Source organism: Miscanthus floridulus, chromosome 4, assembly GCF_019320115.1.
Source record: "Miscanthus floridulus cultivar M001 chromosome 4, ASM1932011v1, whole genome shotgun sequence".
NCBI classification, from domain to species: domain Eukaryota; kingdom Viridiplantae; phylum Streptophyta; class Magnoliopsida; order Poales; family Poaceae; genus Miscanthus; species Miscanthus floridulus.
Window position 1 is genome coordinate 16,577,044 of NC_089583.1, and position 26,059 is coordinate 16,603,102.

A 26,059-nucleotide genomic window follows, 5' to 3' on the forward strand; every position below is an offset into this window, starting at 1 on the left:
GGGTGATGAACGAGGTTGCGAGCTGATCGGACTCTTTCATCGTGATTTGGTGATAGCCTGAGTAGGCATCCAGAAAAGAGAGGATCTCGCAACCCGAGGTGGAGTCGACTATCTGCTCTATGCATGGCAAAGGAAAGTGATCCTTTGGACATGCTTTATTGAGGCCAATATAATCAATGCACATTCTCTATTTCCAAGTCTTCTTTTTCACAAGAACAGGATTGGCAAGCCAGTCAGAGTGGAATACCTCTCTGATGAATCCGACTGCCAGGAGTTTGGCAATCTCTTCGCCTATGGCCCTATGCCTCTCATCGTCAAAGCGATGCAGGCATTGCTTAGTGGGTTTTGAGCCTAGGATGAGGTGCGGTGCGTGCTCGGCAATGTCCCATGGTATGCCCGGCATGTTAGATGGCTTCCATGTGAAGACATCGTGATTGGCGCATAGGAAGTCGATGAGCTCACATTCTTATTTGGTCAGGAGCTGGGTCCTGATCCGCACTGTCTTGGTTGGGTCAGTGGGGTCGATCCCCACCACCTTAGTTTCCTTAAGTGGATGGAAGGCTATCAAGGAGGTTGGTTTGTTGTAGTCTAGGACTACTGGGGTCGATGACTCCCCGAGCTATGGGAGCTCGGATGAGTTGATGACCACGGTGGCAAGCTCGAAATGCTCGCGATCGCATGTGAAGGCATGTGAGAAGGCGCTGCCCATGGTGATGACACCGTCTGGTCCTGGCATCTTCAGCTTGAGGTAGGTGTAGTTGGGGATCGCCATGAATTTGGTGTAGCATGGCCGCCCCAAGATGGTGTGGTAGGACCCTGGGAAGTCCACCACTTCAAAGGTGAGGACCTCCGAGTGGAAGTTGGCTCGGTTGCCAAACGTGACGGGTAGGTCGATCTGCCTGAGCGGGTACGCCTGTGCTCTCGAGATCACACCGTAGAAGGGGGAGCCCGCTGGACGGAGATCCAACCGGGGGATGCGCTTGGCGTCGAGGGTGTCGACATAGAGGATGTTGAGGCCACTGCCTCCATCCATCAACACCTTGGTAAGGTGCTTCTTGCGGACAATGGGGTCGACGATGAGTGGGTAGCATCCTGGTCTCACGATGTGGGATGGATGGTCCCTCTGATCGAAGGTGATCGGATATTCCGACCAGCTAAGGAAGGAGGGGACGGCCGTCTCTGTGGCGCATGCCTCCCTATAGCATACCTTGTGTTGGCACTTAGAGCAGATGGTGTCGAATCCCCTAAAGATCATGATGCATTCCTCGGGGTCGGGGAAGCTGTCCCCATCCTTGCCTGCCACGCCTTCCTTCTTGGCTGCTGCCTCTTTGCCATATCCTTCTTTCGGTCTGCCGGCCTGTCGTAGGAAACGTTTGAGGAGCTCACAGTCCTTGTAGAGGTGTTTGATGGGGTAGGTGTGATTGGTGCATGGGCTATCCATGAGCTTTTTGAAGTGGTCATGCAGGCCCTACTGAGGCTGCTTGCCCACGTGATCAGCTACGGTGACCAACGCAGTGTTGTCCGATCGGCGCCGATCCTTTTTGTTCTTCTTGCCCCTCTATGTGGAGGGGCCCTTGTCTTGGTCCCTGTGCTTGGCCTTGCCTTTGTCCGGGCCTCCATTGAAGACCGCTCCAATCATCTCCTCGCTAGAGGCATGGTTAGTGGCGATGTCGAGTAGGTCACGAGTGGTATGGGGCTTTAGGCAGCCAAGCTTGTGGATCAGGGACTCACAGGTTGTCTCAGAGAGGAATGTGCTGATGACATCCGCGTCGACGACATTAGGGGGGAGTTGCATTGTTGGGAGAACCTACATATGTAATCCCGTAGGGACTCGCTGGGCTCCTGTTGTCAGCTCTTGAGGTCCCAGGAGTTACCAGGGCAGACATACAACCTCTAGAAATTTCTAACAAAAAAACCTCTTAAGGTCTGCCCAGTCGTGGATGCTGTCATTCAGGAGGAATTCAAGCCATGCCCGAACATGTTCCCCGACACAGATGGGGAGATATTGAATGATGAAATGGTCATCATCCACTCCTCTGGCTCAGCAAGCGAGCCAGAAATCTTCGAGTCAAATAATGGGGTTCATCTCCCCAGTGTACTTGGCTATGTTGGTGGGCGGTTGGAAGCGCTGTGAGAACGACGCTCTTTGGATACACCGGCCAAAGGCCCATGGTCCTAGGCCATCCGGGCTGGGACTCTGGTCGTCTGGCCGACGACCATGCCTGGGGCGCATTTCACCGCTCCCTCGATGGTCCGGCCAGGGCCCATGTCGCTTGCCCTCGCCACCTCTTGAAGGACGTCATCATCATACCGGGCCTGATGTCGGTTGCTGATGATGCTGCGAGCGTCTTGGTGTAGACCGAGCCATTCGCGTACCGACGGTCAGTGTGGAGCAGGTGCCAGGTTGGACCATGGCATAGCCACGGCCTCTCGAGCCACGCTTGGCTGCTATAGCGATGAGCGGATGCAGCGATCCCGTCTAGTGCGTCCCCACTCCCCCAGTACGGGGAGAGGGCGCGAGTCAGAGTCACGATGTGGAGCTTTCCGCTTGTTGAATGGTGGCAGCTTCCACCAGCGCCCAGAGGTTTCGGTAGACCACCCGCTCCTAGGGGTCGACAGGCTCGGAAATGTTGTGCAGAAGCATTGCCGCAGCGGCGATGTTCTAGCTAGCCCGACCGAATTGTGGGGGGGTCGTTCCCCTCGCTCATGATGTCACGCTGGACCTAACGAGCACAACCCTAGGCGCCGCTCACCGGGTCATGCGCATGGGGCACAATGTGCTGCACCGAGCGCGCTGGCTCAGGCGGTGGCTGGTTCTGCCACCGTTGTTGTAGCTCCTCGGCGTGCTCTTGCGCGAGTACGAGGGCCCCACACGTGGGTCCAGAGGGGTGTGAGTATGCAAAGACTCCGCTACCACCGGTGGCTATATTAGAGCGTCCACCATAGCGCACTCCCAGGACGGACAGTGGCTAGGTGCCACGTCATCGATGCTGGAGCCATCGCTCTCAACCTCGTCATCTAGAAGTTCATGGAAAGTGGTGGGAGCATAGCTCGCCATTCCCACAAATTCGGATGTGAGAGGGGCGACGCCAGTGTCCTTTGGAGCCCCCAAGCCCACATGTCTGCGGGGGACACAAGGCCACAGGGGAACCAGTCGTACAGTGTTTGCGGTGTGGGCAATACAGTCCCTCTAGATAATCAGCGGAAGATAATAAATAGCGAATAAATAACAGCATGTACATTACTCATAGTGGGGTTTGAGTAGAGCGTTTGCTCGGATTGAAGCATTGGTGCCTCATCGTTGAAGTCATTGTGCGTCATGAAGTCGATCGAGGCGCCCCTCCAACGGGCGCCGAAACAAGTGCCTCCTTGCGGAGGTGTAGTACGTCGAGCCAGTCGGCGACAAAGTCCAAGCTTCCGAAGAGGAATGCCTGGGATGGCTTGAAGATGGGTGGAACCTACATCCCAACATGTGGGAGTGTGGGAAACTCCAACAAGCCGAAGCGAGTCGTATCTCTCGAGCCTGCCATGGCGGAGATGGCGAAAAAGTGGGCCATCCGATGACTAAAAAGTGTGAACATACATCATCTTCCCCACGGACGGTGCCAACTGTCGGTGCAGAAAGTGATCAACACGTAAATATTTGTAGTTTTGTTGTACGTTATGATCGGAGGTGGCCGAGCACTCAATGACATAGGGTTTATACTGGTTCAGGCAACGTGCCCTATATCCAGTTTGAGTCGGTTGGTGACTTTATTCCTGAGCCTAGGTGCTTGAAGTTTGCTGTGTGGTTACAAATGGAAGGGAGAAAGATGAGGGGTACAAGAGGTCTGGTCGGACTCTGGTCTGAAGGGCCAAAAGTGACAGGAGCTCCGCTATACGCTAAGTGTTTGAGCGTGTGCTCGAGGTTTGAACCTAGTGGTTCTGCTGTTGTGTGCTAGTGAACTGATCGATCTACCTATTGGGAGAGAGCACATCCCCTTTTATAGATGAAAGGGATGGCCTTACAAGTGAGAGAGGGAGAGTATACGTATGCCAAGTCTTGTTGCCCACGCCGTTGGGTATAAGATGATTGTAGGCGCCCATAACACTGTTAATGTCAGATGCATGTGGGAGGTTGCATCGTCTTCTTCTGGTAGGGCAGACGTCGGTGCCTGCCATACTGTTGATGCTCAGAGGCATGCAAGGGGTTTTAACGTGCTTGCCTGGTACGGTAAATGCCGGCGCCCACAACACTGTTGATGCTCAGAGGCATGTGGGGGGAGTCTTTACCGTGTTTGTCTGGTATGGGAGTTGATGACACCCATAATACTGTAGGGAAAATGTCGGCACCTGCAATACTGCTTGGGAAGGTCGTAGGGTACTGTCCTGCAGGTGTACAGGGTATGGTCCTTGGTATTGCGGTTGACTTAAGTGCCATGCCTTACTTTCTTCGTCTGTTTTCTAGTCCTTACCGAGCGGGCGCCCCCGGTCGGTTAGTCCCAGTCGGCTCTGATTGCGCCAGTTGGAGAAGAGCTGTGACCCGAGGTTCGGCGCATCCCCGATCGAAGACGCGGGTCAGAGTTGGAAGTGGTGTTTGGCCAGGCCTTCTAGTCGGAGAGGCCGTCTGGAGACGGGCTAGAGTCAGAAGCGAGCGCTGTTCTTCTTCTGGTCGGAGAGGCGGGCCAAAGTCAGAAGTGGGCGCCGTTCCTCCTTGGCCAGGCCTTTTGGTTGGAGATTTGGATCGCTCTTTTGGCATGTCGTTTAGGTTTTTGGGCCGGCCCAGGAGTTGCGTGTCATTTGCAACGTCGTCTGCTAGGCTAAGCCTTTGTTGGGAACCTAGTCCTTGAGGGACCCCAGGTTTATGAACCCGACAGAAACTGCACTCCCTTTATAGATATGATCTCTTATAACTTATTGCTTTGAAATAGGGCTATCTTTCTTCCTTCTCTTTTTTTCAATACATGAGCCTTCATGTGCTCATCATTTTTTTTTCTTTTGTACATGAACCTTCATGTGTCCATATTTTTTTTCAAACTTATGTATAGCTCATGTCTCTCTCTCTCTCTCTCTTTAGACCACATATTAGGGAGAGATCACTATCTTTTAGAGCATGGAGTATTTTTCTAACAAACATATTCTTGTCTACCCCCAGTGTAGGAGCAGAATTTTTAGTGGATCTGGATGGAAGTATGTATTTGCGTACTCCCAGTGTAGGAGCAGCAAGTGTATGTGGAGTGTACGTGATCTTGGTCTTGGGAGTATGATAAATCTCTCAACAAGGACCAACAAGACTTGGCCAAACTCAATACAATAACAAGCAGCTTATGTAGAAGGCTTGAAACTTACAAGATGTGACATTTGGCTTTGGTAGGAATTATTTACCAAATAAGGAGTATGTGATACTATGGTTTTATAGAATTTTTATGAAAATAAATTATCTAAGCACTTTGAATAGAAATGGTAGGATTTATTAGTCAGAACTATATCACACTTCACAACAACTTAGTCAACATGATTATCCTATTAGAATATTTTTTCCACAAGCATAAGTGTATATATATATAGAACAAACTTTATGCAAGCTTCTATCTTAAACATGTTATGAACATGTCACTTCTCAAAATTTTAAACCAAGTGTGGTTTATAAAATTGCATAGGGGCATTGTTCATCAAGAGGAGATAGCAGGGATAAATTGAGTTTAATTTTAGTGATTTATGTTTGTTCAAAACTCAAGATTGGAGAGAGTTGAGGGTAGTGTTGCACAAACCATCGGTTGAAGAGGAAGGAGCTGAGGTTTGGCTAAACCAGAGGTTCAACCAATCCTTTCTATAGCCATTTGTCATGTCCTTCTGCATGTTGGATCAGTCGATGTTTGTGCAACGTGTTGGTGGAAGATCTCGAATGTGTGTTCTTCTTGCTTGAGAGATCTCCCCCACACTTATTGTTGTACCTGCTTTTTATTTAACAAAGAAGAACAAAAAGAAACAGACAAGAGCTCTACCAGTTGAAACATCGGGAAGCCTTGATTTTATTACAATTGTTATTACTTTTATTTTTGTTATTTATTATTACTATTACTATTATTATAATTTGTTTACTTTATTTTCTGTGTTCAGCCAACTTTTTATCATTTAGCATAAACAAGACTAAGGTAAAGTTTTGCAAAAATAAACATAGCCTTGTTTTATCTCCATAGTAGATTACTTTTATTGTTTATGAAAGTAATACTCGAAGTTCATTAATCAAATTTCAACACCATGTCAAAATTTTGATTAAAGAAGGCTATTTTAATCTAAGCACCATGCTTAATTTAAAAAGCATATAGATGTATTGATATCGATTACACCCAAACCAGAGCATATGACATAAACAAAAAGGAGTATGAATTTTTATGATTAGGCTATATTGACATGGAGATAAACATGAGTAAAAGGTGTTGGTGAACATTTTTATTTATCTTTGCATACCTGAGGATACTTACCAGCCGCATATATGGATGGGAACTTTTAGGCTGCTACAGCAGCGTCTTTTACATGGTTCACTTCAGGTTATCACCAAGGCTAGACCACACGAACAACCAGTGTGTATGGACCATAGACCTTAGTGATAGCAAAGGGCTAGAAGAGGAGGATGCTCCTTCTCTCTCTTCTTGTTTTTTATTTTCTCTATATAATTTTTTTTCAACTTTCTTCTTTCTCTTTTTTTATATATATTTTTTCAGCAAGACAGAGCTGTCAGTACTTTTTTCTTTTTTAACCAAAATGGCCTTTGTGCATGGAACTTGTGGTGAGATTTTCACCATCCTCCCTCACACATGGACTTTTTGAGTGTGTTCATCGCTAAAGGGCATCAATGCGTTTAGTTGAGCGAGCCCCGCTGACACGGCAGACGGTGCTAGGGATAGCTCCATGCTGGGTGCATGTCCACTGATCCTGATAGGGCCGCGCTGAGCGTCTGTCCGCTGATGATGCCATGTTCTGGCTTGATCAGCAAGTGGTCACGTCCCATCCCGCCCCGGCGAGCGACGCGATGGACCAGGGTGCTGATCCGTGACCCTACAGGTAGCAGACGGTGTAGTGACCGCACGCCCATTACTGTAGACGATGCGAGTTTCCTCCTAGACCGTAGTGGTTGTCGTATGCTTCCGTCAGGATCCACGCCCGAGGGCAAATGACGGCGCCCACGGCACTGTAAGACAAATGTCGACGCCTACAACACTGTTGGGGCTCTGACATGCCTGGAAGGGCTTAAAGCGTCCGTCTTGTCATATCCTGATGGTACTTTTCTGTAGGCGTGTAGGGTATGGTCCTCGGTATTGCGGTTGACTCGAGTGCCCTGCCTTATCTGTGCCCGTAGTTATGAAGGAGCAGCGTGTAGACGTCGGGCGAGGCGGAGCCAGCCCCCGGACGTCGGGCGAGGTGGAGTCTGCCCGTAGATATTGGGCGAGGCGGAGTTTGCCCGTAGACGTCGGGCGTGGCGGAGCCAGCCCCCCGGACGTCGGGCGAGACAGAGTCTGCCCGCAGGCGTCGGGCGAGGCGGAGCCAGCCCCGGTCATCGGGCGAGGCAGAGCCAGCCCCCGGATGTCGGGCAAGGCGGAGCTAGCCCCCGGACGTCAGGTGAGGTGGAGCCAGCCCTCAGGGGTCGGGCGAGACGGAGTCTGCCCTCAGACGTCGGGCGAGGCAGAGCCAGCCCTTGGGAGTCAGCTTGAGGCGGGACCCATGGTCTCGGTGGACGGACGAGGAGTGACCCGGCATGCGGTGTAGTCGCGCTCTCGATCGCGCGTATGAATCAATGTTGACGGTCATTAGCTCCTCCTCTTCGGGTACTCTAATATTGGTCCCCGACAGGCGGGCCTGGTGCAAGCGATAGAGTCTTACCGCCTGTGACCGGAAGGTCCCGGGTTCGAGTCGCGGTCTCCCCGCATTGCACAAGCGATGGTCAGACTTGCCACTAACACCCTTTCACAAATTCCGCACAGAGCGGGAGCTCTCTGCACTAGGTACGTCCTTGTATTGGTCTATTGGATGCAATACAGTGTAGCCCTATAGTCTTGGAGTCCGGTTGACAGCACTTACATGGGAGCTGTGAGCATTAATAAGGTTCCTTGATGATCTGTGTTGACTATGAGAAATTTTGTTCATTTGCTTTTGATTGTACAATACCTTAGGGATTATGTAATGTTATTCTTGCTGCACATAGCAACCATATTGTGGCAATTAATTTGCTAATAAACTACAAATGGTATTTTTGTTAGACAAATCTGCTCGGTACATGCATCCCGGTGTTCATAGTTTTCAGTTTACTAATTTTGTTTCCTTCCTGATGTCATCTGTGCAATACCTGATGGTGATAGCCACCTCTTCTTTCTACTTTCTAGGCATCATATATGTGCCCATCTGGCTGTGTTTGTGATCAACCAACAGAATGGAAGACTGAGGAACTCACTTTGAATTGCCTCCAAAAAGTAGCCCTTGACATGGAAGACGCTGACCATCAAGTTGCTTTTGTGAAACGACTATTCACCTGGGCAGTGGTGCTGAAAAAGATAAAAATAGCTTTCCATCTTTCGATCAGTGAAAGCAAGGTCCGGGAGTTGCGTCAAACATTATTGAAAACACACGTGGAGTTTTACATGTATGACAATGCAGAGTTGGGCAGGAAGAGGTACCTGCTTGCGCCATAAGACTAAGGCTGTGTTTAGTTTCCAAAAAGTTTCCTAAAAAATGTTACAGTAGTCATTACATCGAATCTTGCGATACGTGCATGGAGCATTAAATGTAGACGAAAAAAAACTAATTGCACAGTTTTGTTAGAAATCACGAGACAAACGTTTTGAGTCTAATTAGTCCATGATTAAACACTAATTGTTAAATAAAAACGAAAGTGCTATCGTAGTCAAATTCCCAAATTTCGCGAACTAAACACAGCCTAAGGCAGCAGGTTGTGGCTCTAAGCGCTGGTTGTAACTTGCAGCGTACTGAGAGCTGCTTTTCTGTAGCTTAACTATGTGTACGTTGCACTGTGCTGTTGTGTCAACGCTCAAATGCTACATGCTAGTACCATATATCCTTAGTGTAGGCTCTTAATTTATGGTTTATGGTGGTAGCTATGCTCTGTGTTTGCATATGGAGTTTTAGTCACTCTTTTGCAAGCTTGATATGTCTTCTGTTGTACTGTTGCAGGGTGAATCTGTGCTGGTCCAGTATTCTTCGTTCAATTTTTTTATGCAGATATAATAGATTGAACAAAAAAATGAAACATCATTCAAAAGCCAGTATCCACAGGATTAATTTGGACCTAATTTTTATGCAGATATTAGATTGGCCTGCTTGAGTAGGTGAGGGTTGCAAGTTGTACTGTTTGTTAGGTTTGTATGGAGCTATTTTGGCAACCCGGCTTATGTAAAGGCGGCTTGTATTAGTCATGGAACTGTAAAGATGTTGGTCTACAAATTCAACATGGAAATGATTGCACAGATGCAGTCACTTTGATGAAATAGAATTCAGTCAACTTTGGATGTTATGGTTTAACTGTGCGTGCATGTGAGAAACAGAGAGATCATCTATGGAAATGGAACATAAATGATAAAATCTATAATCATCCCAAGAATACTGAGAATCTTCTCATGATCACTTGAAACAAAAAAAATCGAAATGCACAAAACATCATTTAGTGTTTTTTTTAAGAAGAAAACATTGTTTAGAGTGTCTCCAAAGAGACTCTTCGTATTCTTCTTAAATGCTAGGAATAGAGATTTTAGTAAAAACTATCCTCCAACAGCTTTTCTAAATAGTCATCCAAATATAGCCATCTTCTATTTCGGATTTTTCGCTAGCCAAAAATAGAAGACGAGAATGGCACTCTAAAGTGCGCATTAGATATAGAAAAACTGTTGGAGAGTAAAAAGGTATAGAAAGCGATTTTTATACAAATAGCTCTCTAAATAATGATCTAAAGAGTGAGATTTAGGAGATGCTCTTAGTTTCGTTGATGACTAGATGCTATAATTGATTTCTTTTTTTTCTTGCATCCAAGAAAAAAGAAGGTATTATAAGCGTTAGACAACTTGGAAGTATCTAGTACACATCACATCGTGTGTACAAATACAGATACACAACGCATACCGTGTAGGCAGCTGGTTATCATATACTAGTACTAGTACGAGCCGCCCCAGGCCCCACTCGCAGAGAGCCAGAGAGTCCCCCAACTCGCAAGCACGTGATCAGCCCCAACACACAGCTTCGATTCGTTCCCCATTCCCACACAAGCATCAGTGCACACTGCTAAATTGTCCATAGGACCAATTAATTTGCTAAGCTGCTCCATAAACCAGGTCCAGTTCTCTTTAGTTTTTTAGTCAAAGAAGTCAAAGGCTAAGGAAAACATCCAGTTGTGACCATCCAAAGCTTGAGCTGAGAGCAGCTGACCATTCCAGAGCCCATTTAGGTGAGTGGAGTCTATACTAATGTAAGGCCTACATCCATTTCTAAATTCATCTATGGCAGCCTAAACAACAAAAGAATCTGCTAAAATGAATCTTTCCTTCAACTTTCTCAGTAGCTATCTCAACAATACTACCAGGTGATCTCATCTCTACCTCTACCTTAAATCTATACAACCAATCAAAGCAGTCATCCCACTTACCAAAAAGCTTGTTAGCTGCTCTCTTTCTGCCATACACAACAGTCTGGTAGGTGATCTCAATCTTGTATTTGAACTTCAGCTCTTCCTGCAATTCCTTTGGGTCCATGCTTGGCTTCCTCTTCAAAAATTGTATAGCCCTCTCTGCTACCCAAGCTTGTGAGGCCATTCTACCAACCCTCTGATCCTAGAGACACAATTATGCTCTCCTTCATTTATTTGCACCTGTACATAAGAACACCATTTAGATTCAGCCACATATAGCATGCAAACAGTAGAATTTACACAATTTAAATGCATAAGCAAAGAACCCTGACACTCCCATCATGTTGGGTTCTAGCTCAAATAATCCATGGCCATCCAAGAGAAGCACAGTGTCCCCTAAACCTTGATGGATCTGAGTGAGCAGTAGCAAGCTCAAATTCTTTAACTATTGCATGTTGTCTTACAGCTAGCCTGAAATCATCCATAGAAGGGTAAGAAACCACTATTGACATATCTAGATTATCCCTGTCCCAGTCAAACATTTGCTCAAAATCAGCATGGTCATCAACTGGAATAGTTGCCTCTGCCATATCTTACTGCATCTCAGCTGTCATGGTAGGGATAGGCACAAATTCCCTAGCTGCTTCCTCAGCTCTCTCATCTGCTGCTTTGAAGCCCATTGCTTCATAAACTTTGTCCTCATCAGCAGCTTGCTTAGCCTCTCCATCCTCATTAGGTTCTGCTAAGATAGTCAACTCAGCCCAATCAACGGATTCTGCTGATTCAACTGGCACAGATGGAGGTGGAGTGCTGCAAGTGTCACCACTGCCTTCAACATTATCAGGTACAGCACTGCCTTGTGCATTATCAAGAGTTGCACTATCTTGAGCATTACCAGCACCACCACTGCATTGTGCATTATCAAGAGCTACACTGCCTTGAGCAGAAGTTACACCAGAGGCACACCTAACACTAGAGCTAGCATTAGCATTATGATCATGTTTACTAACAACCTCCACTACAAGCACAGCTACCCTCTCATTCCATCTATCCTTTATAAGCTGCTAAAAATGTCCATCCCTCCTTACTTTCCATTTAGATTCACTATCAGTATCAACCACTCAAACTGCCAATGTCTGTGAAGGTCCCCAGATTATCTTGGTGGCCATTTCATCATGAAACTTAGCAAGAGAATACTGTTCACTCCTATCAAGCCATAGTACATGCTCCTGCTCAGCCATTTCTACTAGCATGTACTCACCATCAGCAACATACTTAGAAACCTTAACAACTAATCTAAACGCATTGCCAGGATCAATCCTGGCACAATAACAAACACAAACACAAACACAAATGCAATGTTAGACGGAATCCTATTACACAGCATCCCCAGTCCCATCAAAGCGAGGAGAATACGAGCAGTGAATTTCTTACCAAATAGGGCAATCCCCCGAATGCTAGTACATTGCGTCTCCCATCTCCACCGCCTACATCAATTGTCTACGAAAAAAGGAAGGCCAAAAATCCAAAATTAGAGTCAATAACCCTAACCCTAACTTGGAATCAAACCAACACCGAAGGGGAAATAACAATGGCGGTCCAGACATACCTTCAATCGTTCATGACGGACAGCTAGTGGACGGGACGGAGAAGAAGGTGGTGGCGGAGGTCTACGGCGAGAGCGTGAAGAAGAAGGGGAAATGGGTCGGGCGAGGGGACTAAGAGCGGCCTGCCTTGCTTAGACGCGGAGGCCAAGGGCAGGCGTGGTCATTTTTCCCCCGCTGCTGACTCGGATCCCGCGTGGCATGCGATGCTAGCGTGCCATGCCATCAAAAGTGGCAAATCTGTATGCCTTTTTTAACTGTGCGGCAAAACTTGTATTAGCAGCCGTTAATGTGAGATCTAAGGAGGCACCACTCACTATAATGGTAAAAAATTAAATTTCCCTCGTCAGTCTCCTCCCTGCCGACTCGTGCGACACGCACAAAGACACACAGGTCACCCTCACCCAATGTTTTCCTAAACGGTAAACGGTCTTTACACGGTCGTCCTTCGTTTAGCGTTTAGGCTGTTTACACGGTGTTTAAACGAAGTTAAATGGTTTAAATGGTTTTGTACTTAAAAAAATACATATAATTATATATGTGCATGTAAAAAATCAAGTATTCTAGCATTTATACATATTTATCCGAGTAAAAATCAATTATTTTGGTATGTATATATATTTATGCATGTGAAAAGAACCAAATATAGATATTTATGCATGTAACATATCAAGTGTATACATTTATAAATATAATAAACTTAAGTATACAAATTTATCCATACAAAACTGAACTAGATTTACCTCGTGTTCGTCTAAACAGCCGTTTAAATAGCTGTTTAGCCTGTTTAATGTTGTTTATCTCCGTTCCATTTAGGCCGTTTTTCCCTATTTTTTGACCGTTTAAACGGTCAACCATTTAATTTCCGTTTACCCCCTAAACAAAACAGTTTTTTGTGTACCGGTTTACTGCATTCTCGCCTCTCCTAAGATATCCTTACCAAAATTCAGATAAGTTAGTGCCTTGTAGTACCTTTAGTAAATCAAGCGGTTCTTGTTTCACGATAGCACAGGGATCCAGGAAGAGCTCAGCAGATGGAACTGTTAAAATTTGAAAAATTCTTAGCTTAAACTAATTGTGTGGTTTTCTGAGATTTAGCAAAGGCCAAAGGTGTATTTCAGCTGCTCAATGTACCAGTTTGCCCCTGAATAGCTTCTGTCCTGATAATAACGGAAACTTCTTTTCCTTTTTAAATTTAACTTCAAATTCTCATTGCTTGATGAGTTGATTGTTGATTCAAAGTACTGTTCCCATCATGAGATGGAAAAAATGCATGGATTCCTCATGCTACTAAGAAATATATCTATGTTGAGGTGCAAGTTGTGGGTGCTATTGTCGTACTTTGCTTCGATTGATGTTTGGCATGCTTAGATACATCCTATTATGGAGTTTAATGAAATGCATATTCCTTGTCTGCCTTGGTCTGTAGCAAGAGCACTTTGCATTTTAAACATTTTTTTATTTGTCATGTTCATCACATTAATTCATCAGCACTGAATTTGCTGTGTTTGACAGGGAAGTTACCGTTGCAGAAAGCCCCTCCAAAAAAAACTTGCCACACCTTAAGTTGTACCCCCTGTTCCGCACCTAGCCCTGAATTTGCTATGTTTGACAAGGAAGTTGTTGTTGCAGAAAGCGCCTCCAAAAAAATCTGCCACGCCTTAAGCTCTACCCCCTCTTCCGCACCTAGCCCTGATGTTTGGGCAGATCTCCTGGACAGCCTGCTTCTCCAAATAATTGTCCTCGTTAGCTCATTCCATGACCTCCTTGCTTTCATTGGTTGGCACCTGCCGCTCTTGGCGCGCTGTGCTCTCTTCTCTCCCACCTGCATTTACCTTCAATATCCCACCTCTCCACCTTCGACCATATGGTTATGATTCTCATCCCCATTGCAGGTACGTCAAGCAAAACCTTTTATCCAATATCAGTTGGCAGCTCGTTGATCCTGCGAAGCAAACCTCCTCCCTTAGCTGTTCAGCATCCCAAAACCTTCAGGTCCACATGCAGTATTTGGGTTGCTCATATAGTTAGCTTATCTTCTCCAAATTGGAGCAATGCCTCCTTGTCGATGTGTACAGTGGTGCTACCGTGAGGCCTCCCTAACTCAAATTCACTGACAACCGTAGTGTCTACTATGGAGCCCTTGTAGCTCCAATCAATTTATCTAATTCTTGTCTCCTCTTTTGCTCAAGATCATCCATGTTTCAGTGGCAAGTTGGATCAAACTTTTGGTCTGAGCACCCCTTGGGTGTCGAATGCCTTGTTCAAATCGTGTCCTTAAAAGGTGAGATACAGTTGGAACCTCAGCTGAGCATGCAGGAAGTAGCAGTTGTATGGGATGTGGACATGTTTCTAGGGCTGTGTCATGCACAATGGTTGGTGGTCTATGGTGACATGCTTCTCCTGGTTCACTTGTCAGTAAGCATCGATACCTTTTCTGGATTACCTGGAACCTTTAATGTCTTCCAGCACGACTTTCAGGTTGAACCAGCTAAGTGGGTAACAGTGGATGATTTGGGAGACCATGCCCTCTTTGTTAGTATTGATAGGAGGAATCCAACATTTTCTTGCCTGAGTCCCCAGAAATGGGGAGGGAAAAGAAACTGTATTTACATTGCCAACCCGTCTGCAGATTCTAACGAACCTTGGAGTGTGGTCGAGGTTGGTCAGGTGGTGCATGACCCAAAGTTGTGTGGTAACAGTGAAAAGAATCGATCCCGTGTCCATTGGAGGCAACTGCAAAGCCTTTAAGCTTCCCAGTTTTGTTTATGGTGTTGGCCAGTGACCAATCCATGCTTGCCTTTTGGCTATTCGTGGACATCCCTTTCCTTTGATGCTCTAATATAATGTATTAGCTAGTCCCGTGGCTTTGTTCTTTCTTAACTTGGCATTCAATGCCCTGTACAAATTGCAGTTCAGATGTACTTGATGTTGATCTCATGATATATCTAGTTTCCAAATCAGATTTTCTCACTGTACTTCTGAACAGTTACTGAAATGTTTTTGTAGGAGACTGTTTGCTAGAACAGAGCTTAAAGTTCATTGTAGATGCTGATTACTTGAAGTACGTTATCATTGTTGTGGAAGATTATTGTACTTCAGCCGTCCAAAAAAGAATGTAACTACGTGTTGCGTGGCACATTTGACCAAATTTCTAGTAAATACTATTCACATTTATGGCTCTAAAATAATTTATTAGAAAAATACATTTCATAATTAATTTAATGATATTTATTTGATATCATAAATATTGATATTTTGTTTATCTATTATTGATCGATCTTAATATACAAAACCTCGACACTGTGCTAGAATTGTATTCTTTCTTGCACGGAGGTTAGCCACAGACAATTACTCTTTGTTACAGCAATCGATGGTTGAGTTGAGCTAGGTGCTTCCACAAACACAATTGTGTTGCATCCAACTGTTGCCTTTAGTCATCTACGAGGAACTTGTTTGCTATTTGTTGTTGTGGATCCAGCTGTAAGCAATTTCTGTTTTAGATATTCACCCCGTTCATTTGAGTTTATTCAATATTACTTTTCAGAGGAACTTGTTTGCTGTCTGTTGCTGTGGATCCAGCTGTAACTCTGTAAGCAATTCATGTTTTAGATATTCACCCTGTTCGCTTGAGTTTATTTAGAATTACTTTTCAATCATAGAATAGTATTTTTCTCTCATAATATTTCAGCATAAACACCAACATAAGTTAAATTTTAGCATCAACAAACAAGGTGATTAATATATTCAATGCGAGACTCTTAGTAAGGTTTGTTCAATTATGGTCCAACTTATGAATTGCGACTGTGTTATAACTTGTTTGACGAACATACAATTTGTTCCTTAGTTATAATAGTACATAACCTACTGCAAGTAAATTTATGCACCCAAATTGCAAGTTTGATTTCTGAAATCAAAGAACATTTTGCAAGTACCGAACTCTGATCTCTAAAACCTCCTTCAGAGCAAAATGCACAGATCTACTAAACAGTTCCAACAACAACGACGACACTATAGCGCAAAGACCGTGCCATCTACAGAGCTCCAGATCTACTAAACATGAACATTCAACATCACAGCGGTAATGGTGGCCTCCCTATGCCTTCTTGCGCTCAGAGCTCCAGATCTACTAAACATGAACATTCAACATCACAGCGGTAATGGTAGCCTCCCTATGCCTTCTTGCGCTCCTTGGCGGCCTTCTTGGGCGACTTGGGCTCCTTGGCGGCCGCCGCCTTCTCGGCGACCTTCTTGGGCAGGAGCACACTGTGGATGTTGGGGAGGACGCCGCCGTGGGCGATGGTAACGCCGGCCAGCAGCTTGCCGAGCTCCTCGTCGTTGCGGATGGCCAGGAGCACGTGGCGCGGGATGATGCGGGTCTTCTTGTTGTCCCTGGCCGCGTTCCCCGCCAGCTCCAGCACCTCGGCGGCCAGGTACTCGAGGACGGCGGCCAGGTAGACGGGGGCGCCCGTGCCCACGCGCTGCGCGTACCGGCCCTTCTTCAGGTACCGCCCGATGCGGCCGACGGGGAACTGCAGCCCAGCCTTGACGGACCGCGACACCGACTTCTTCCTCGGCCCGCCGCCGGCCTTCCGCCCGCCCGCGCCCTTCTTCGCCTTCCCGCCAGCACCGGCTCCGCTCACGTCCATGGCCGGCTGGCTGCTGCTTGTGCTGCCCTTCGAGGTCGAGAGTGGGAGAGCTCGTGAGGCTGGGACGCGTAGAGGGGGATGCTTTTAAAGTTTGGACCCCGCGGAAAGGGTGGGGTGGTGGGCCCGTCGATCCGCGTGCGAACGCGATGGACGGTCCGATCGGCAGGGACATGGACGGTTGGATGGGGTATCCGGAAGGACGATCCGTGGGAGGGGTTGCTGGGCCAATCAGGTGCAAGGAAGCAAAGCAGAGCGGGAATCGGGTTTTCACCTTTTTAATTTATTATATATATATAATGGCTGGACCTAGGAGAAGTACACCTATGTCTTATTAGACCTTGTTTGGCTATTTTATCACTATAGGGGGTGTTTGAGATTGCTCTACAAATTCCACCATGGAGCTGCTCTACAAAAAAAAAACAGGAGTTTGTGGAGCACCTCTTTAGGTGCTCTCACAACTCCACTATTTTTTCTTGAATAGATTGCGTGGAGCTTAAACGTTTGGCCAAAAACGGTGGAGTGGAGCTGAAAACATGGAGCAGAGGAGTCCCAAACACCCCCATAATAGCTCATATATTTGTTACTATAAAATCCTTTCACTATTGGTTTAATCTTAGGCCTGGTAGACACATACTAATTAAGCTAATATGGTTTCATGTGGATTATATTTATATATTATTGTTGGATATACGAGAAATATACTTATATGTTGTATTTCTATCGTAGGAGAGCAAGTTGAAGAGCGTGATATAAGTTGCAAATTATAAACATAGAATGATAACCTATAGAATTAATTTTCATCTCTCACACTATGAATTTGAGATAGACTTATATACGAACTTTGAAAAGTGATGGGATGTCAAATTCCAAACCAAATAGCCTAATTTATCAAATACTCCCTCCATACCAATTTATAAGACGTTCTGGGTCCGAAGTGAATTACCAAATTATAAGACGTCCTCGCGTCCGACGTTCATCCTGCTTTCATCTTTTCCTAAATGCCCTCGTACCCTCCGTTCCTATCCACGCTCCCTCCGCCCTCTCTCTACCGAGTCGTCCTCCTATGCTTCCCCAAATCGCCGGCGCTCCATGCTCTTCCGAGCGCATCGCTGCACCTTCCCAACTGGACTTCGTTGAGTGCATTATTTCCTGCTGTTTCCCCAACAAGACTCGCACTGGTCACACCGACCGAGGAGGAGCAGTAGGACAACGAGCTGGATCTGGCTGAGGAGGCACCATTAGTGGAGGCGGCGGTGGCGTTGAGGTCTACAAGGTGAATCCGGGCCTAGCTTTGAACGTGGCATGTTTGGCGTCGCTGCTAGTGGAGGAGGGGCCGGATCCACTGCGGTGATCTCATTCCACTCGCGTGTTCCCCAGGGGCTGGGGCTGGCGTAGGGAGCCCACGAATCTTCGCCTTGCCCATGCTGCTGGTCTGGCTCAGGGCGGCCAGGTGCGGTGCGCCGGATCCTAGACTCATCGACGGCGGCGCACAGCCCGACGTCACTGCTCGACCTCAAGCCCTTCACCGCGCTCGCCCAGGAGCCGGGACTCGCACCGCCTCGCCCTCAGCGTTCCACACGACGACACCCTTGACGAACCCGCCATTGGTGCCAGGAACTGTCTGCTCGGTCCCCAGACGCAACAGCCCATTCAAGCTGCCACAACACCTCACGAAGCCTCTGGATCCAAGAAGAAGAGGGTGAAGAGGTAAGGAAAAATCTCTCTTTTATTCTAATTTGTTTGATTGGGACTCTGAATACCTTCTTACTTGTTCTCTAATTGGTTTGGTTTTTAGGACTTGGCAAGTTTATGATTTTCCCTCTGATTTCTTTACCCATCCATGGCGATTTGTCCTGAATTTTTTTCACTGTGTTCCCTTGACTTGGATAGCTACGGTTGAACCTGTAATCACAAGTTGTGACTACTGATGATCCATAATTTTGTTGTTAAGCAAGAGTACTTGCTTTATCAGAGTGATTGTTTTGTTTTGCTCACCCTTCATGCATATTGAAAATCGATGATTTTTTCCTTCATGTTATTTGTTTGGTGAGCTTCTGTCGGTTAGTGTCATCTGTCGGTCAGTATCTTTGGGTCACACTGCAGCTGCTTAGTGTTGCATGTTTGTTCACATTGTGTTGACTGCAAATTCATGTTCTTTCATAAGCATGTCAGTAGGTAGCTTTGCCCTCGCACTACCAGTCTACCGCCTAGACAGGATATGGAGATGAAGAAACCATCTCTAAAACACATGTTTTTTATCTGATTTCAATGCTCTGCCTCTCCGGTCCAGGGCACGCTGCAAAGGCGATCCTTTATGCTCCCTATACGTATGAATATGGATAGGATATGGTGTCCGTGTACAGGCTTCCGAGGAACGCCATATGTGCTCCCTGCCACAAAGGTGTCAAGGCCATCAACGAAGGAGTACGTACGAATTCTTCCCTAGTTAATCTGTTCCTTACTGTTTCTGATTGAGCATGTTACTGATTGATCATTTGCACTGCTAGAATTGCACATCTGAATTTTCTAATTCAACACAGAAAAGTCTGAATAATACCAAGACTACTAGAGAGAAACACCGAACATGTAATAAAATGATTCATGCCTTATCCATCCTCAAAATGACAAAGTAGGCAACAAAATGACATAAAAAATTAGAGGTGATCCTTGGTGCTTTCTATAGCTTACGACTGTCGATAGTCCTTGGTGCTTGATACCGGTCTACATTAAGTAAAGTTATGATACTCTGTAGCAGTCCAGAGTTTGTATCTTGACAGCAAAACAATGATTCTCAATGTGCAGCCCCATGTTATTTTCTGTATTGAATCTCAGTGGAACTAGTCATATGTATGTATATTTGTAAGTAGGCTTTTGATTTTTATAATTCTCACCTGTAGACTTCATTGATGACTTCATGTTGGGAAAATGAGCTTGTGATATCCACAAGAGCAGAAAAAGTAAGAAAAAAACTCAGGAATTAACTCTGAGCTGAGAAACTATCGATGACTAAAAACTGAGCTGAAAAACTATAGATGACTGAAAAATAATGGTGGAATGTTGCTTTCTTGCATGTGTAGGCTAATATGAGACTAGTGAGAGAATGAGGCCACCTTGGAGTAGCATTGCAGATAAGTATTTCCACTCATACATAGATTCTGAATCAATATTTTGTTCCTCTCTATAAATAAAAAATAATCTCTGAAAATGTGCTAGCATAATCTTTACAAAATCTCCTATAGCAACACACTAAGATACTCAACCGAATTGTGCTAGATGGGCTAGCGCGATAGCATAAAGACCATTCTCGCATGACAACCGATGAGGTAGCCTTCCTTCTCTTTCTAGGCGTTGCTTATTCATATGTGGGAGTTTGTACCCATTTCCTCCTCTAATTTTCATGACCTCTTTCATGGACAACTATAGACTTAGGAATACTCTATTCAGAATTGCCTCATTATATTCTTCAAATTCTTGCTCCACATTATGAATTAGATCTTCAATAGCTTCTGGATTTCCACAGTCGGTTAAGGACTGTATAGAGTTGAAGAAACCAAGATCCAAAACATTCATGTCTGGGAAGTTTGCTAGCTGTTGCATTAGTTTAATGTCTAGACCAGTAGCCGCCACAGTTTCAAGAAAAGCTGGGTCATTTGAATGAACATGGGTTCTAGCGTTGTATTGTTGAATGAAAATAGTCTTGTGTGCGTCTTCTTGTGGCCACTTATCTTTGATGGCTGGGATAACCTTTTTAAGCAAATATTGCCTCATCACCTCCCTGTTGACTATGATAGATTTAGTTTCTAAGGTCTCTCTTTCTCTGTTCTAGCTCCTTGCCGCAGGCGCCTTTTTCACAAATGGCCATACTCCGAGCTTTCCAGAAAATGTCAAATTTCCTTCCTCATCATATTTTGGCCTACCTATAGCAGTCAGGAACATGACTTTACCAATGTTGTTCTTGTTCTAAATAGTGCGTTCAGGGTCATCTTCTTCAGGCGTCAGGTAGGATTTTTTCTGGTTTTTTATCATAAAATACTATTTCTCATCAATATGCACTATATTCTGCATATCAATGAATTTAGGTTCTGCATCCCCTAGAGTTTCCTGATCCAACATTGAAATGCAGAACTACAGTCTATCCCTTTTGTTGCTCTCTCTCAAGTGTGGCTTTAATGTACTGGAGTGGCGTCTTATCTCACCCAGCTTGAACTTCCTGTGCAATGTTGAAATACTAATGTCTAAGGATTTGGCTAGTGACTTTAAGGTGGATCTTCTATTTAGTGGAATTATGGCCATTTGAGAGACATCAAGTTGAACTTTCTTGCGACCCACTTGGCTTGTTCTTTTGTTAGAAACATCAACCTCTTGTCCTAGCACAATCTGCTCCCTTGCACACTTCCAGATCCTTTGATCAACTCGAATACGTGCCTAAAAGAACTCAGCAACCTCCTTTGTTGCATTCTTTGGTAGTTTTCCATTTCTGCTTTTGCCATGTAAAGCTGCATACACAGCATATCTTTGAGCATCAGTTAACCATCTCCTTAACCTCATTTGTGGTTCAACACCTGCAAGTGCAATAATAAGAGAAGAGAATTAGGTTGATTCACATTAACATGTTTTTTATTCAAGGTTTGAACAACTAAAAAGATTGAAACAAGCAACATGGCAACATGCTGTTCAGAAGTCACTTATAGATAAGCCACTTACTACAATTTTCATTTACAAAAATTTGGATTGGCAGAGCTATTTTTTCATAAAAGCACAAGAAAAATGGACAGCATAATGTTGTATAAAATCACAAGAAAATGGATTTCATAAATTTCTTGGTTACATGCCCTGCATGAGTACCTTATTGTGCATAATAAATGCATTCAAGCTTGGCAGGTGTAGTTTATCACATGTTATGTTGAAAGAAATGGTTTGTGGGGGTGTATCTCATGGATCAACATCACATGTTATGCGCTGGGGATATGTAAATGAAACTTACTCAAGTTACTAGCATGAACTCAAGTTATTTTTAATGTAATCTGAATTATTTTTAATGTAAATGATTATACAGTTCTTTCAGTTCAGTTTGCTACAAATATGTTACTCCTATGTTTCAAACTATCAATTTCCAACACTTGTAGTTATGTTTTGCCTGAAATAGAAATATAACCCTTTTTTTAATGTAATCCGAATTATAACCCTGACCAAGACCTCCTGTTGTTTATGGCTAGTTGCAACCCTCTTGGTAGTTGGTTCCCATGCTGAAAGCTCTTCTGGCTGTAATTTGTTGTGTTTTTGTTATCATTATGGTTCTATCATGATTTCCTGCACACATGTGCTACCATAACATCTCCAATTTGGAGCTAGTAGTACCATGTTTCATGAAACTTTCCTGGGGTAATCTGCAGATGCATACGATCCACTCGATCCGAATGGGAACATAACAATAAAGTGGGATGTAATATAGTGGACTCCATATGGCTATGTGGTGAGTGAACGATTAATGTGTGTTTGAAGCTGCTTATACCATCATTGAAAAAATTCGAGTGCATGTCGATGTTGTTACAAAAGTCTGCATATGCTCTCATAGTCCTTTCAGAAGTGGATAAGATTATTCTACAAGACTTTTCGTTTATGTCAGTTATCCCATCTTACTAGTCTTGGGTCTTGTTGGCGGTATTCTGCTTTCTCCGTCATTCTTTTGCATCAGGAAACCCCATGTCCTCTGTTATATTGCCATTCTGCTCTGCCGGTCTTTGCCCATTGGGCACTGCAGTACTTCCTTGATATGCTTACAGTGGAATCAAGGCTGTAGCCGGACGAGCATAGTGCCAATGTCTTCTTTTTGCAAGCATAGAACTAGTAATGGGAAATACATGTTGTTAACAGATACACTGAATTGTGCAATTTGATTAGCTAATCAATGAACTAGGAATTGGAGCATCTCTGAATATATCAGCTCATCAAGTAACTGGACGCAATGCATTTGAGTTGTATAAGCTGTCAGAAAGATGTAGCTCCGCTCTTGATCTTTTATCACATTATTGACAGAAATGGTTTGTGCGGGTGGATCCAAGTCTATCAAAAGAGTAGTGAGGAAGAGGCAAATGCAGAACCTATACCTGTAGCATCAGAGTCATCACCTTCATCTTGAGCTAGAGCATCAACATCTAGTGGGCAGCAGCCTCACCTTCTTTAGGTATGATCCCTCCATCTAAGTATTCTGGAGGTGTACAATTGAGGTCAGGAAGAATACTCGCTGCCATGGAGGTGAATTGTTGATCCAAACACCCAATTTCACACCTGTTTATGCAGATGAGCATCCAATGAGTTGGCTTCATGAAGAAAGCTAGAGGGAGGAGGGCAACTGGCTGGCCAGACATGGGCATGCAAGGACGGGTGCTCGGGCACCTGTTGATTAGACTTGGGGACCTTTGCTTCCGGAACAAATCCAGTGAAGGCGGGTGGCCAGCGGTAGCGGGGGAGTTGAGCTCATGGAGGAAATCATGGGCGGGTGGCCAGGCATCAAGCAGTGGAGCCCCCCCCCCCTGCGCAGCGGGCTCCCTGGTGCCGGCGACAAGAGGCGGGATGGTTCATGTTCTCAGGAGAAATTTGAATTTCTCGGTGCTCTCTGTTACGTCAGAGTTGCGTGTAGCATTTGAAATTCTCCGAGGCACACAAGTTGCGTGTACTTAATTTGGTGGTAGAGGGGTAGAAGTGACAATTTGTACCTTACCTTAATCTATGCTAAAGTGGTCGGAACGTCTTATAAATTGGTATGGAGGGAGTAGATTTCAATTCCTCCAAATGAAAAGATCCAAACGACCCCTTAGCTTTATTCTATACCAGCCCCTATCAATTACATATATTTATGTATATTTGTATGAATTCAAGCTCTCTCATTTGAATCAATCAAAATCCATCTAAATTTCATTCTTTTCATATCCTATAACATTGTCATTCTTGTAAACATTGTCCTATAACATAACAGAGTGATAGCATGCTATTCAAAACACTGTCTGTTGTTGATGTATTTTGCACATATACAGAATTGTGAGCACATTATACGGTTGTTTACCAACTCCAATTGCATATAAAATCTTAGTGCATCTACCTATATATGAAAAAAAAACCCTAGACCTGACACTACAAGCCTCACCCCTTGAGGTCTAGCATGACTTGGTATATGAGCCGAGCTAGCCTGGCTCTTTTTGACTTTGTGCTTCCTTTTTGGTTGAGTCATGGTCACTTTGTTATTGACACACGTGACAGTAAAGGTCACCGTGGCTTCCACCGCGGACAAGACTCAGCATCTGCGTGGTATCGTTAATTAGGGACGAAGCTCTCTGTATGGCGAGGCATGACACTTGCCACACCTTGAATTTCCAGTGATTTCCACTTCCAAATCACTCTCTACCACAAAGATATCAAAGAAAATGCACTTTCGCTGCAATGAAGTCTCAGCCGGCGTTTTAGAGGAAGGAGAAAAGCAGCGAATCTTTTCCCTGGACCTTTGCATCTGGGCTGCTACCTGCGCTTTTGGGCCGCTACTATATATGACCGTACGGGCCCTTTAGCCTTTGCCGTGGCTTTCGACCTGCGGCCAGCAGCCCAGCAGCACGCCAATGCCAACCATTCACGATTTCACGTCCGCGGCCAGATCACCGTGACTCCGCGAGCGCGAGCCCCCCAGTCCTGGCGTCGCCGAGTCTCCGATACTCTGCTCAAGATCAGAAAAGCAGCAACACCGATCTCCGAGACTGACTGATCAACATCAGAAGAGTTGGCTACACGACTCCCTGTTTAGTTCCCTCCCAGAATGCCAAATTTTTCAAGATTCTCCGTCACATCAAATCTTTGGACGCATGCATGACACATTAAATATAAATAAAAAATAAAACTAATTACACAGTTTAGACGAAATCTACGAGACGAATCTTTTAAGCCTAATTAGACTATAATTGGACACTAATTGCCAAATAACAACGAAAACACTACAGTATCGTTTTGCCAAAAATTTTGGCAACCAAACTAGGCCCAGGCAAGACCAACGCGCAGTCTGCAAGTGAATCCAGAGTTAACCTGTTTATTTATTTATTTATTGTTATAGAATACTTGGATAAGTACTTAGTGTTAGATTTAACCCATATTTTATTTAATAATTGAATCGAATAAATTCTAAGGCCATATTAGATGCGAGGTGCAATAAAATGGTGGACTAAAACTAGTTGACTGGGGAACTTGTAACAATCATATTTATGGCTGCGGTTATTAGTACCTCCCATGGTTATGGTTGTAGATACTAGTAACCCCATGTTTATGGCAGAGGTTACTAATAATTGATGGACGCTTCATGATGCTTCATGACGTCCAGGTTCATCCTCTACACTTCACCTTCCACCTTCCACGACTATAAGAATGGTGTGTTCACCTTCAGCTAAGCGAGAGAGACACAACATCCAGCGCCATTGTTATTCTGTTGAGTTGCTCTCGAGTATCTCCGTCCCAATCCTCTACGCACAGAGAGTTGGGAGAGCAGGACTCTGAAACCGTCGTCAGCATCTGCGACACATGCTCGGGTGTGCGGGCGATCAGATTTTTGGGGAGCGTCTCCGCGACTGCTCGCTAACTTCCTCGGGTCGTCTTCGTCTTCCTTGTGAGTGTTGTCTCCTTCCTCCTCGGATCGCATTCTTCTTGGTGGACGTTCGAGGGACTGCACTGCTAACATCGTTGATCCACGACATCGAGCAACGCACTATATCGACTAATGCACATGGAGCCGCTAGTGCCTTGAGCATGGGTCCCTCCGCTAGGTATACTTCTAATCTTATTGTCTCTATGTTCAATAAAGTTTTTGTGCTCTTAAACATGATCAATATGTTCATCATAGTTGCCACTAGTAGTTCACACGTGTACATATTTGTTGTCACGAATTTACTACTATTTTTCTAGATTAAATTGAACATGAAAATGCCTAAATTCCTAACAATACAAAAACCTAATAATAGGTAATTTTCTGTTAGTGGTTTTGCCGCTGCATTGAAGCTGGATGATTTCGATGGCACGAACTATAAGAGATGGCGTGCTAAGATGGTCCTGTGGTTAACTGCTATAAATTGTTATTACGTCCCATAGGAGAAGTCCGAACAGTTTACTCCTAAGGAGGAGCAAAGGTTCGTGGCTGCCGATAACCTGATTCAAGACGTCGTGAT

At 44.9% G+C, this 26,059-nt stretch overlaps 1 protein-coding gene and 1 pseudogene across 1 annotated transcript; one reads left to right on the plus strand and one right to left on the minus strand.

Moving 5' to 3' along the window:
* The first annotated feature begins 13,817 nt into the window (after nt 1-13,817).
* LOC136548125 (uncharacterized) lies at nt 13,818-14,964 on the plus strand (annotated as a pseudogene).
* Nucleotides 14,965-16,074: 1,110 nt separating this feature from the next.
* On the minus strand, nt 16,075-16,901 carry LOC136551034 (probable histone H2A.5). Its single transcript, XM_066542629.1, has one exon. It carries the CDS (start codon nt 16,860-16,862, stop codon nt 16,386-16,388), a length of 477 nt encoding a protein of 158 aa, XP_066398726.1. The 5' UTR covers nt 16,863-16,901; the 3' UTR covers nt 16,075-16,385.
* Between the last annotated feature and the right edge of the window lie 9,158 nt (nt 16,902-26,059).

Coding starts and splice junctions, on each gene's coding strand:
- LOC136551034 (XM_066542629.1), bottom strand. CDS start 16,862: ATGGACGTGAGCGGAGCCGGTGCTGGCGGGAAGGCGAAGAAGGGCGCG.